Raw genomic sequence first — 14687 nt, forward strand, 5'->3', positions numbered from 1 at the left:
GATCTCAGTGACCTTTGACCACCAAAATATAATCCATTCATCCTTGAGTCCAAGTGAACATCTGTGAGAAACTTGGAGAAGTTCCCTCGAGGTGTTCCTGAGATATCCTGTTCACGAGAATTGGACAGACGGACAACCCGAAAACATAAAGCCTCCAGCTTCGGCTGTCACCTGCGCAGAGGTATAAACAGCTAAAGCCACAGTGCTTTTTACCCAAAATAAAACTCAGCTTCTCTGCAAACCATTCCTAGAGACACCATTGTAAATAATACTGTGCACACACATATAAATACAATAAGCATGGCATTCCAGGCCTGCAAGAAGTAGCTCTGCAATGCAGTCAGTGGAAATTAGCCAATTTTAATTGGACATTAGGCCTGCATATTGTAATACTTAGACATCTAAATTCTCTTAAAAGAAACTGAACTGACAGCCATGCAAACATGATCACTCACTCCCAGCGTGAGCTTTGATAAACACGTGTGATTTATGGATCGGACTGACACTTCGTGACGTGAGAAAAACAATAAGTTAACAGTGGGGTGGGGACCAGGGGACTGAAGTTGCCTGAATGAAATTCGGTCATGCTAATTCCAGGCGAAGGCTTTGGCTCTTAATTGATATCATCAGTAGAATCCACTTCAATCAGTGTAGATGAAGGGGTAGACGAGATCAGAAGAGGCTGAAATAAACTGTGCGGAACAACAGATGGTCCAGCTAAACGGCAGTCCGGTCTCATAGAAGAACATAGCTTGCTGAACCCTAAAAAGAACAGGGTCTGACGTGATCCACTGAGTTCCACAGCTTTTCTACAATGAGGGGTTTTAGAAACATCGACATGGTTAAAAAATTATTTAAAGGAGGTGACCTCGTGCACCATGTATGCTATGTCATGAAGGGAATGAAAGTGCGTGGGTGGGCTTTCATTGCACAGTGGTGCCCAGTGCTAAACCTGAAGCCCTGAGATATTCAAGCAGCAGGGTTAGACCCTGTGTTGCCAGGCTAAGACTGCGCAGGACTGATTCAGTGAACATTACAATTAATTCAGTTTGATGCATCATGCAGATCTCTGTCCAGCTGAACATCCATGAGATGAGATGGAGCATCATCCAGGCTGGTCGGGAGGCAAAATGGGGTACAACACAATATTCGGAAGGCTTGCCTGATATTTTATTCGCATTTTGTGTAGTTTTTCCATCATGAATGTTGAATGTAAACAGTTTGTTTGCCCTCCTGACAGTCAAACCATGCCCTGGCTCAGCACACGAGCCTCGATCTGCCCATTGAGCTCCAGTTGGCTACTCTCCTATCCTGTTTGCTTTCTCCTCACGACACTGACTCCTATATTAGGAGGGAGAGCGGCCATTAACGGCAATCTGAGGAGGCACAGATGCCCAATTAGAGGCCTCTTAGCCCCACTCTCTCATCGTTCAACACTGAGGACCACTTCATTACCACCCGGCTCCTCGCGTCAGTCAAAAGGCTGCTCAGACTCGTGGCCCCGGAGCTGCTGGCGGGAGATGGCTGCAAGGCAACCCGCAAACCTCCAGCTGTGCACAAACGTAATATATCACATCATCTTAGAGAGGAGCCTCTTGAGGGGTGTCCTGCACCAAGCAAGTTAATTAAGATATGATTTTAATTTATAGTTTGACTACAATACCAATTCTGATCAAGTTGTTCCACTTAATTTGCTGCATCTCTAGACAGTCATTTTAATTGTAATATGCTATTTGAACGCTTTCCCCCATAAGAGCAGGATCCAGTTGCTAAGGAAAAAAAAATTCCACATCCAGAAAGACAATTTTTGCAGAAATGCCATGGCATTTATTCAGGCCTATTTACTGCAGCATAGCAGGAGCTTTAGACTGAGGCAGATAAGCACCACCATTATCGAGAGCAATCAAGTTAATGAGTGTTTAATTGGGAACACCATGCTGTGAGCAGTTTAGCACAGTAAAATAAGTGTGTTCCCACCTTTCGTGAAGAGCACCCCCTTGTCCAAATGATTCAGGGCTACTCAAGTCACATCAGCGCAAACAGAGAGCGTTTGCGTGCCAGGGCGAGATGATGGAGACAGTTGTGTTTGGAAAGAGTGACAGTCAAGTGTGGGCACTGACACGCGCACACACACACACACACACACACACACACACACCTGGCTGGTTGAGGATAAAGCTGTGATCGATTTGAGGCAGTGGCACATGGCAGGTGATCCAGAAAAGCCTTTTTTTAATGACCGACATTGTTGTGCATATCAGCGACATGGTGCTGTTCATAACACAACAGCTGTATGAGAGGCCACGCACGCACACACACACACATACACCCCTATGGACAAAACTGAGACATTAAGTATAATTAAGTCATAAACCTCTTCTGAAGTGATCCAGTGAGGTACGATGCTGGAACAAAACCTGCCAGATTTGGGGAAAAATAAACTCCTCAAGAAATCTGTCCCAGGGTGAAAGAAAAGAATGATTCAATACTAAGTATGCTGCTGATACTTCGGCTTTTTAATCTAAGTGCAGCCTGAGATTGATGGAATACACAATTGGCATAATGACTCAGTGATTATAACCAGAGAGCTGTGCTGTGGATAGCCAACAACTGCACAGCCCAGCCCCGAGGTGCCATCATCATGCGCTGCGGACCTGCTTGCAAGCCGAATCCGCGTGATGAAATTCAGCGGGCGTGCGAGGGTGTATTCTCCGCTGATGAGCCTGAGTCATCCTCGCACCTTCAATTTTCCCCTTTCCAGTGTACCGTCCCTTTGGCCTTTGCACGCTCATTGTGACTCAAGTCTGCAGGCCATTTGATGTATAATGATGAAGAAACACAAAAGAATGCACTCTGTTGCTTTATGATACGCAGGCATACAAGCAAATCAACTCAAGGATGTCTGGTGTCATGAAAAACAGAAATATTCTGCTGAAGACAGATGTTAAATCCAGCACATAGCCAGTGTTCATGATGACACCTGAGTAGTCGACATCTTACTATAACGCAATAATATTAGCATCAATAAACTCTCACAAAACTATAAAAATCACGACAAAAAGCACAACAAAGAAGTGAGTTTATTACTCCACTTGAACATCAATGGAATATTTCAACTCTTTATCCGTCTTAAAGTGGTGCTATCAGTCTTTCCGTGGCTCTTGAAGTTCTCAAAGGCGTGTACCCGACATGACCAGCTGGTATTTACAGCCACACATTCCCCTCCCCGTGCTGTGAGACTACCTGCCGAGCAGGGAACATTACAAGCTCCACCATCTCCATTTGGATCGAAAGCAGATGTCCAAATCCATAAGAGTAGACGGATTTTCTAGGTGAGAAAATAATTTTTTATGCACGATTATTGCAAGATAAAGACCAGCCTTCACCTTTTTTTTAAACTATAACTTCATATCATATTGTCTCCACAAAAAAAGGCACATTTTGAGAATATTCAAGTGAAGAAGCAACTGACTAAGCACTGAACTGATGGACAAATCAAAGCCGACTTCTGCGCCCCTCTTGCTGAGTCAACAGGCTGTGAAAGTATGGAAAATGTCTTGTTTATTGCCGCAGCGCGGAACAGAGGGATGGAGCAGATAGGCCACAAGAATGCTGACATATGGTGCAATCTTAACTCTTCATACAGAATGTAGGATTGCGCTTGTCCGTGATGTTCTAGTTTCTGATTGAAGTTTGATATCTTATCAAAACTGGGGTTGGTCATGCGGAATGGGAAAAGAGTCTTGCAGCCTCCATCTCAAAAACTTCAACAGTTGGAAATGCAACAATCGGGAAGAGAGCAGTCAAGCATGAAACACAGTTCTCTGATGCATAATGTTGTTCTTAAATAAGGAGAAGACTCACCACAGAGTTCTGGTCCTGGAGAAGCTCTTGTCAACTCTAGAGAGAAACAAAGTGACAGTAGATTGATTAGATAGATTATGTTACTCATGCATTGAAATGCCCATGTGTTACCATGTTTAACGGTAAAACTACACGCATGCTGAAACAAAGGACTGGCGAGCACAAGAGCGCCATCAGACGCAATGATGTGAACTACCCCGTTTTCACACCGCATCTCCTCTCTTTGATTTCAGCGCATTGAACGAGTGCGAAGAGGGGGAGATATGGAGAGAAAGATCCACCAAAGGGAGCTTTTATGGATCGACACTTGAGATACACTTCACCCTGCGGGCCTCGACGAGGATTCTGATGTGAGTGTTATGCTGTAATCCAACATGTTTCTTCTCTTCATTTCTAATGCAGAGTGTGGGGTCTGTGGTTCACGATGGCTCCCCTTTTTATTTTTCTTTGGAGATATTTGTTTTTTCGTATAGATCTGTGGATCTCTGATCAACCCTCTCAAAGCTTCCATTTGCTGTGATGACATTGTATAAGGAGCTTCTGATTGTGTATAATTTTTCTATATTTTTCTATATTCACTGTGTTCCGTTTATCTGCATCATAGTACATTCAATAAAAACTACAATTACCAAGAGGGGGAGCTTCTACCGCCAGGCTGTGCACAGGTGTTCTGCATACCTGCCTGTCCACTGTTGCCTCATGTTAGCTCTGATGAAGGTTTGATAGAACGAAAGCTCAAAATAAAGTGAAACCCTGCATGGATCATGCAAGTGTGCAGAGATCTCTTCTATCAGTCTGAGTCAACAGTTGCCTTATTAAAGATATATCCCATACAGAGCAGTGCTAGCTTTCATTTGAAGTTGAATTGAAGAATTGAAGTCTGATAAATGGTAGATCAATATTCACGCTCCTTAAAGTTCTGTTTGCTCTCCACCACCTCCTGAGGGAAACATCTGGCTCTTTAGCTGCTAAATCGCCCACTGTGTTCACCAGCTAGGTGCTAACTGTTTGTCTACCAATTATTGATGGGCAGGAGCTGGAAAAGATGGTGATGAGGCTGAATCAAAAGTTTTGGGCTATGAAACAATTACCAAAAAGATGATGAACACCCCATAGAGCTCAGAGGACCCGCAGAGTCGGGTAATAATTCTCTGTCACCACAGACAAAACCTTTGACGATACACATGGTGATTTGATCCATAATGCAATAATATTGGTGAGAACGGATTTTAAGTTTGCAACAACGAATACCACAATGTGCCTCTATGAAGCCAGATGAAGATGATCCACATCGCCTCCCTCCATTGCTCCCTTTTCTTCCCTCCACTTCCTTTATCTCCTCCTCTGCCTGCCAGCTTCTTGCTAAGTACATTCAGGGTGGGATTGTCTTGAAGATGGGAAGGGGCCGCTGGCAGATGTGCCGCGCAGGCAGCCAGACAAACTGCTGCAGTCTAGAAACGTCTGAACGGGGCGGTGGCCAAATAGTGCAGGTTTCATGAAAAGCAAAGTCAAATACTGGATATGATTTAAAAAAAAAGGGTATCAGGCAAGAAAGCGGACAAAGCATGGGAAGATTTGTAAAAGGACTTCATTACAGGAATTGTGGGTTGATATGATTAATGACAGAGAAAGATAAAGTGTGTGCGCTCATATGTAAAACTAACTGTGCAGAGAGAGAGGAAGAGAGGGAAAAGGACATGACAGAGAGAACAGAGTGGATTGGTTGTTTGCATACAAATGACGCGGGGCAAGTTCTTCCACCTGGATCAATCTCTGAGGCAACACCACAAGTAGACAGCGGTTGTGGACGATCAATCTACCGATAATCAGCGCTTATCCCTTCCCCTCCAGGACCAATCAAATAAATACCATTGTCATCCTACGCCAACATGCTCACAGGCAGTCGCTCCGTTCATCAGCAGAACAACAAAACCAAAACAACATAAGGTTAACTGAAGCCATTTTCCTGACAGCCTGCTTCAAACGAAGAAAAAGCAACTGAAATTTGTCTTTTGAAGTGTAGTATGCAATAGCAATGTGTCGGGGAGACTCAGTTTCAGCTCCATGTGGGTCATCGGAGTCAATTTACTACCTCAGAGAAACATCTCAGCCTCATCCTGTCCAAGATTTCCCCAGAAGTAAATTTTATTTAAAGTGTAATGACGATGGGGGTGACAAGACTAATATTTTAACTTTCCATTCAAACTGCATTTTGTCACCATTATCTGTTGACTTTGACAAAGAGACACTGTATTGATTATTCCTTTACTCAGTCTCATAAAACAAAAAATAACTTTTAAAATGATAAATGAGATTTCCTGCAATGTCACAAACCATTTACATAATAGTTACCCAAGGAGAGTCTGGAGTAAGGGATGCGTTCAGAGGCAACACTTAGTGCACATCTCGTGATTTACTATCACCTTCATAAAATATTCATGCAACGGCATCATGTCCAGTTTTAAAATGATTTATTTATGTCCGGGAGAGTTTGGGATTTATGAGAAAAAGTGCACGGTCTGGTTCTACTGAAGAGCAGCTTCTGTGCTGTAGCTCGAACACGACCCCTTCACATGTTCAGAAACTGAAATCAAACCCAGACACACAGCTCCACCTCATCACCCCGACACATTTTTCTGATATTTTCTGCTATCGATTAGTCTGCCTATTATTTTCACGTTTGATTGTTTTGTCTGTGAAATAAATGAATTCAGATTTAAAGGGCCACCCCTACTGATTTACACATGAACTTCAGTTCACTTATCACACTGTGAACAGTAAACCTGTTTAAAACATTTACATCATCGGAAACAACATCTGCGGTTCTGGAGGGAACTTAAACAGGATGAAAAAATAACCACGGTGACGTGAGCTCAGCTTGGACTTGGTACCAAAACAAACCTGCATCACAAACTGTGCTGGGATGGAATGAAATGGGTGCTTAGGAGGAAAGGAGGCCCTAATGAAAGATGCTATGAAGTTGCATTTTGGAAATGTAGAACCGTTGTTGGAGTTTAACCCATACGAGGAACAAAAATTCCCAAACATTACAGAAGTGTAATACTAAACTACTGGAGGACCCCTTCGAGTTTATGGAGCACTGGGTGAATAGTCAGTAGCATGCCCACACCACCGGGTGGCAGAATAGAGCCAAGTGGTCACACCAGGGCAGATACATGTCCGTGTGTGTGTGCGTGTCTTCACACTGATATCCCCGTTTCTGCCAGCTCTATGGCTCACCAGCCCGTTGCCACCTCTAGCTCTGTCTTGCTGCTCACCCCCCTGTCAGTCCTCACCCCTGTCTCTCCTCCCCCGTCTCCAATTTCAGTAGTTGTGTCTGTTGTAAAAATACTGGCTAAAAGTGTATGAGAGAGGACGGGATGATGTAAGAAAGTGAAACAGTATCACTGCGGTGTGTCTGACATCAAACATGTTATTTAATAAACCCTCTGCGGTGCACGCTCTTCGCTCTTTGTTCTGCCATTAGACGCGGCTCACCTTTGCGCACAGCTGTAAAATATATTTGGCATGCAAACAGTGACATTACGCGTGTTGCTGGTGACGGCTCTGCTGTTTTGTTCTGTTTGTTTGCCCAGTGTTGAGAATGGAAATATGAGTTTGCCAGTCAGCGATGCGGTTGGTGATTATCCCCCTGCTGACACAGGCAACGCACTGTTTTGGTGTTAACAGTCGGGGTTGAGACACCAACACATAAACAGCTACGCCTCCATCCACTGTGGAGGCATGTGACACTCAAGGAAGGGCACGCAAATAGGTAGAAGGTAACAATATGGGCGTAGCTGTTACAATAATTCATAGCCATTTTACCATAGATCTTATATATGTATATATATACATACATTTAATAATAAGACGTTAAAAACAAGATGCGAATCATCTCACTTTCAGAGCCAACTGTCTCTATGTCCTTACAAGCAGCTTAATTATCCTCCAGTGTATGAGATCATCTGATTTTAAATGAGTTGAAGTAACCTTGGTGAGGTAGATACCGCAATTGATTATGCTTTGTATCATAATTACAAATCTTTTGATTGAGTTTCACGTGGATTTCAGAGGCAGCGGTCCACAGCGCGCTTCCAGGAAAAGAGACAATAGAAAATTGAGCCATTCAGGCAGAAAGCTCTGTGAATTACGTTGAATGTGAGAATCAATATGAGATGCCACTAAATGAATTCAGATTCGGAGTGGGAGGACGAGGCAGCGTTAGCATTCAGAGCAAGCTTGTCAAGAGCACTTCAATAATTATTCCAAATCAGCACTCCTTCTCTGTCAGGCTGTTGGGATCTGTTAAGTTCACAACAGGGGTTCAAACACATACAGTAGCAGTGAAGTCCTGCTTTTCCTATTTATCATGCAGTCCACTCGCAGCCGGTTTATGCACTGTGCGGACCTACCGAGATGGCAGTGAACCAGAAATTCACCAGCTAATTTAATTTTCGAGCAGCCATCAAACTTTTTAGAATAATTGTACTAAACTGTATGCTGCTTTAGTGGAAGCGACAAGCAAACCCTTGAGGGGAAAGAAGGCTGCGTTGGGCTGGTCGCTGGGGGAAGATGCAGCCTGGCAGCGTCCAGATAATTCAAATAGTCAACATTTTAATCGTTTCAAAATCATGCGAATAGCTGAATTCATCAATATGATATCTGGCCAGAACATTTACAGGAGAAAATCTACCTTTAAACGAAAATAAGAGTTGGTGGTGGTGAGGGAACAGGAACGAAAGAGACATCAAAAGAAATAGCAGCAGTTTTTGTAAAAATCCAAAAATGTTGTGTTCTTTGTTAAATGGCACAGTCAAACTGCACCAAGAGCTCAATGTGAGAAACACAGGTGTGTGTGTGTCTGTGTGTGTGCGTCCAAATAGCACTGACAGGACACAGAGAGGAAAATCCCTCTTGATGTGGTTGCTTTGTTTATTTATAGACAGCGAACGATCCATTAAAAGCCTTTTGAGCCTTCATCAGTACTTTGCAAGTAGTAGAACGTGTGTTTATTTTTTACTTATTTTGCCTTAGAGATGCACATGCCACCATTAGCCCTGTGCTCTCATCTAATCCAGGAAACCATAGACCTTCAATCAGTGCCATCGACCAAATAAGTGGATGTGACAACAAGCAGCGAGCTGAAAACAATCTTAATCTGAAGTTAAATTTCTTGCATGAATTCATTGTTATGCTTGGCGCCAGTCTGAACGTGCAAGCTGCAGACTCTGCCTATGATATGCCGAGAGCAGAGGTCGATTAGGAAAACAAATCTGTAATGGATGAGCAAAAAAAGGGCTTGGAAGACAAAACTGAGCAGCGAAAAAAGGGCATGTCAATCAGCTTCTTTCTGAACATCTTGGGTTGTTTCACATGGCGCTGTATTTGTGTTTTTTGGTGTGAAGTGGGTGGGGCTGAGCTGGAAAAAGGTGATGTCACATAATTCAATGCAACAATCGGGATTTATTGATATTTAAGTCAGGAGACTGTCAATCAAATCTCATTAGACCATGCCCGCACAGTCCTCCGGAAACAGATCAATTGAGTTTTCAAGGTTGAATCTCTCAGGAAATAATACCCAAAAATGTTTTTCTCAACTTTGAGGTTGCTTATTTAGTTGTGAATATTTAACGTTATAAAGAAATTCCGGAATTTTGAAGCCAAGTTTTCGGAGTCTTGGAGCAAAAGACAGCATCTCTCATTTAATGCATCGGTATAATTATGCAGATTGAGGCTCAAAAAAATGATTAATCTGCTGATCCTTTTCTCAATTAATGGCTGGTTTCTATGATGAACGAAACATCAAAAAACACTTTTTCACTGAGGCAAAGGGGATGTTATCAAGTGTCTTGTTTTGCCTGACAGTCCCAAACCTGAAGATATTCAGTTTATAATACATAAAACGGAGAAAATCAGCATCCCCTCACATCTGAGAAGCTGGCATTTTGACTTAAAAACTGACCTATACAGTTAATCGACTATCAGAATGGCTGCTAATTCATTTTCTGTTGCTCACCCAATTGATTAAACGACTAATCACTGCAGCTCTAATGCAGACATCTACAACCACCCCAAAAGGATCAAAGCCACGAACAACAAAACACACACTGCTGAACAGGTACAACGCCTGAAAGAAAAGGTGCACTGGGTGCACAACTGCTTCATCCTCCTCCTCAACACCACCATCAGGTAGGTATAATACCTGCGGGGGAAGCTGAGCAGTGGGTTATGCGCACAATCCTATAATCCTTCACTTGGCTGAACAGTTGTTAGTTGTCTTCAGGCTTAAAGCTGACTTTGCTCACCAGCAGGGAACCAGCCGGCTGTAATTTTAAGCCTGTGAAACCACCGGCATCATCGACCGGCTTTCTCTAAATCTTTACCAACACAACCTAAAAACTCAAAATGGACAAGTCGCGCATACCAAATAAGGCCTTTAAACCCGTGTAAGGGCGTTTATGGTTTCAAGAAATAGTTTACTGATATCAACATAGGCAACAATGTTAAAAATAGCTGCTCAGTAAGAATCAATAAAAATAACACACATCCAAGTGTCCAAGAGGATGGATGCTGGATCAAAGAAGTATATAGCAGAGTTGAAATAAAAACATCTGCACAACAAGTGGGAGGGATTTTAATGGAAGTGATGAACAAGATGGTCGTCTGACTTCTGAAACTATTTGTGGTACATGATCTGGGTATATATACTGTTCATTTCCTTTGTATACAATGTGATTTTTTTTTTTTAATGTAACTGTGGAATCGGCATCTGTGCTTAATACTGAAATCTACAACTTGCAACAGGTGTGCCGTGTCACGTGTGCTTGTAATATGCATTTAGTACATTAGATTAGATTAGATAAGACTTCATTAATCTCACAATGGAGAAATCCACATCGGACAGCTACTCAGACTCTGGCTTTTCTGGAGTACTTTCTTATAGAGGGAACATGATTTGTGTATTCACTGTCGTTTCCTTTATGTGTCTTTTGTATATATGTAGTCTTGATATTTTCATCAGTCAGCATATGCTTTATTTGAAATGTATTTTCTTACTACTACTTAATTGTTTGCAATGGGTGTGATATGTCACGTGATGTAATGTATGTATGTTAAGATGGGAATTCTTTGCATCTATCAGAAGTCTGAGGAAGAGCGTTTTGCTCAAAATGTCACCAGCATTAAAATCCTTCCAACGGGAGCTACTTGCCGTGCAGAACTATTTGTTTCAACTCTGCAAAAAAAAAAAAGCTGCTCAACCATCTATGCCTTTTAAATAGTTTTGCCTCCTTCACATAATTGCCCGCTCTGAATTTACATGGTGTAAAAAGAATGTGGAATCAACAAAGAAGCTGGCACAGGAGACAGCAACATCATGCTCAAATGTGGCACAGTTTCCAGCTCTTGACTTTTTTTTAGCTCATCCGTTTTTGTTTGCAGCTTCGTACCAAGAGCCACGTTATCATCTGCTGAAGGCAATTCGAATTAAATTGCATGCGGAAATTATGCGGCAACAAAATAACGTCTTCAAGAACAAATCCCAAAATGAGTGTAGGCCGGTAATTTGATGGTCCAAGTCTGGGCTTCGTCAATTTCTGTTTGAGAATCCCTTCCCTGTTGCTCATTAGGCATTAATTTCCCCGGAGAGACTCCTTTACGACAACAAGGCTTTTAACAACAGGGACACATTTTATTGACTGCAAACAAACCAAATATGTTAGCCACCTTAAAAAAAAAAAGCTTATTTCTTTTCTTGACACAAACATGCCAGGTCATCTCAGACAGCTGCACGAGAATCCTGAGAATCAGAGATTAGAGGAGCAGGTCTGTGACTGGAAGGTTAACAGATCTGGATCATAGATGGAGGGGAAGATTTGGGGCAACATAAACGAATATGGAACACAGTCCCTCAACAGGCAAGATACCAAACCATCAGTGTGTTCCAGTCGAGCTGCTTTGGGGACAAGCTGCTGGCTGTGTGAGCAAGGACAGGCTTTTCTCAGCCATGCAGTCTATTCATTTGAAAACTGATGTAAATAACATTTGGCATCATTTTCTATGATTTAGCAGGAGGTCATAGATCGCTGTGGTGCTATAAACATGTTGTGACTACATCGCTGTAACTGATGGGGAATACCGTAAATTTCAGTTGATTGTTGGGGTATACCTGAGCTGAGATTCTCACAGCATCTGCGACTTGAGGTTAAACAGCCTGATCTGATACGATAACAGGCATAATCCGTCCAAACATCACTGCGGATGAAACAAAAAATTCCCTGCATGATGTCTTTGAGGAGCCTCATTCAACCAGGTCAAGGTCCATGTGAGTGCTTTAAAAGGCAACTGGACTTGCCTGACATTTCGCCTCCGATCCAGGAGGCTTCTTCAGTTCTAACTGACTGGTGGGGAGTCCCCGGCATTGAGCCTCCTGCAGGATTAGAAGTGAAGAAGCCTCTTGGATGAGAGGTGAAACATCTACAACCTGTTGTCTTTAAAAGCACTGAGAAGTCTCTGCATGATGTTCCAACTTAAAAATGTATTCCTCTAGAGGCAAATAACGAGAAAGTCCAAGCACCTCAACAACCAGAAATCTTTGTTCTGCGAGACGCTTCCTCCACTTACGGAATTTTTATAGGACAAAATAGTGCTTACACTTAATACAGCTTCAGTGGCCCTTACTGCCCCTCCATTCAAACTCACAGACACATCACTGATGCGTAGTTCAATATATTTTCTGTGAGAAGCGAACACCTCCATTTAACCAGAGTCACATCTGGTGGACCTGAACCGTCTGACACCTAATAGTCGAGTGCACGTTACTCATCAGTTGCTTACGACAGCCTGGATTCTTCAGTGAGGAAAAACCCTCTCATGCATAGTGGAGATTCATCTCGCAGGTCTGGAGGCTTGTGATACAGTTGAATGCCTCAACTGACTCAACCAGTCAATCATTTAGTTTATACATGCATAAATAAAAGACCTGTCCTTTGCTAATTTGCAGTGATGTTGCGACAAAGGTCCAGACTATGACCTGAAACCAAGAAACAATAATAAAATACAACTTTTCAGGAGTTTTACACAGAAACTCTAAAGTTAAAATGTACCTTTTTTTTCACTACTATTCCTAGAATCTCATTGCACAACTTCGTAACAAATTGGTTGCTGCTGTTCCAAAAATACAGTTTTTCGTGCCCTACATAGCTCTTGCTTACTTGCTATTGGTTGGCGGTATCTGCCTGTGCACTCAGGCTAGCTTTCAACCTGACTCCTACCACAGAAATGTCAAACTGAGCCTCATGAGTGCTTTCCAGGCAGACTTGGCAGAGCCCACGAGCAGCAAAACACAATAGTTAAAGTAATTTCATTGCCTCATGAATTCTAATGCTCGTAAACCAAAGTGTTTCCCCATCTCAAAGATTCACATTCTGACTGCGACAAAATCATCAAACGCATGTGAGTGATGATTTTGACAAGACTGTGGCGACACAAAGCCGCATCCTTCCTCTGTCACTCCCTCCTATTAATCATGCTGATTCAACTTATTCACCGTCACCGAAGAGAAGATCCAGTTTTATTTCCCAATAACTCAATATTACCAGCGTTTATTTGTCTTTCTGAGAATGACAGACCGCTTTGCTTGATGATGAACGACCGGCGCTGCGTTTTTAATATGTTTGTTTCCCCCAAAAGACATTAGCACGCCGGAGGTAATACAAAAGTCCCCTCATGTCTTGATCATTTTGGATAACTTTATTTACCACTAATGGGCTGACTAATTCCCTCAATACTACCAGAGGTTTTGCAGCACTCAGTGTGATAAATTTAGGTTATTTTGTTGAGCAGTCTGCACAGTTTGACCAGCAGCTTCTGACAAGTCTTTAAAAAAACAAGCTGGAACAGGTCACCGTGACCGAGACACGCAACCGGCACAACCTCCCTTTGCGGCTTCACAGATTAATGCACTGATCTCATTATTTTAGCATCTCAGCAGCAATTCACCATTAACGGTCAAAGCTGTAAGTCAGTGAATGACCTTGTCTAGAGTCTTCTAGTTCTGCAGTTGTTGAGCAGGTGCAATGAAAGCCCCCGAGCAGCCTCGCACCTTCCTCCCCCCGCTCCTCCGTGACACAGTCGGATGGGTTAGGAACAGGATGCAACAGGTACGCGAGCACTGCCACATACACAAAGCTGGCAAACTCCCACATCACTGTGCACGCAGGGAGATTAATCCTCCATTATCTTACCCTCCGTAAGCTCCAAACGTGAAACTCCTTTTCCTCTGAGGCATCCTGCTGAGCGGCTGATGAGGCTTCCCAGCTGAGTGCAGGATATCAGAGCAGTTTACAGCACCGGGCTAAAGAATAACAGCCATACCTTCCTGCTTTTTTATCCCAGTTTGTGTCTCTCCTCTCTTTCCACACCTCTAACTCTTTCTCTCCTCCTACTTGTCTCAGCCCTCACCGAGTGTGTGTGTGTGTGTGTGTGTGTGCGTGTGTGTGTTCTGTCTGAGAGTATATTATGTGTGTACGCATCTCGGCCCTCCCTCCTTGTGTCTCCTTTGTGCTCTCTGACTAAGTAGCTCCTATCTCTGCCAGATTAAGAGGAAGGTGCGTCCGGCTGTCCTGTTGTCCTGGAAACCAACAGGACTGTTGCTCAGACTCTAGCTTTCTCATTTCCAGCAGGAAGAGGGCACAAAATACTGACATTTCCTACCCGTGACCCCTGAAGGCAACTTCCCCCTGCAGCTCAAGTGATTCTCATGATGTGAATCACAAAAGCTCTTTGCTCAACAGTGGGCCTTTGTTCACATAACTGTAGTT

The 14687-nt window shown here is 43.0% G+C and overlaps 1 protein-coding gene across 5 annotated transcripts in view; it reads right to left on the minus strand.

Moving 5' to 3' along the window:
- Nucleotides 1-14415, minus strand: part of rap1gapb (RAP1 GTPase activating protein b) — a 59334-nt gene extending 44919 nt beyond the window's left edge. For all 5 annotated transcript variants that reach the window (XM_041953845.1, XM_041953862.1, XM_041953837.1 and 2 more), the window contains exons 1-2: nt 14112-14415; nt 3865-3900 (exon numbers count right to left, since the gene is read on the minus strand). In XM_041953845.1, coding sequence (XP_041809779.1) covers nt 3865-3900; nt 14112-14155 — 80 coding nt within the window. In that variant the 5' untranslated portion in view covers nt 14156-14415. The remainder of the gene's footprint in view (nt 1-3864; nt 3901-14111) is intronic.
- Between the last annotated feature and the right edge of the window lie 272 nt (nt 14416-14687).

Source organism: Chelmon rostratus, chromosome 2, assembly GCF_017976325.1.
Source record: "Chelmon rostratus isolate fCheRos1 chromosome 2, fCheRos1.pri, whole genome shotgun sequence".
Lineage (NCBI taxonomy): Eukaryota > Metazoa > Chordata > Actinopteri > Chaetodontiformes > Chaetodontidae > Chelmon > Chelmon rostratus.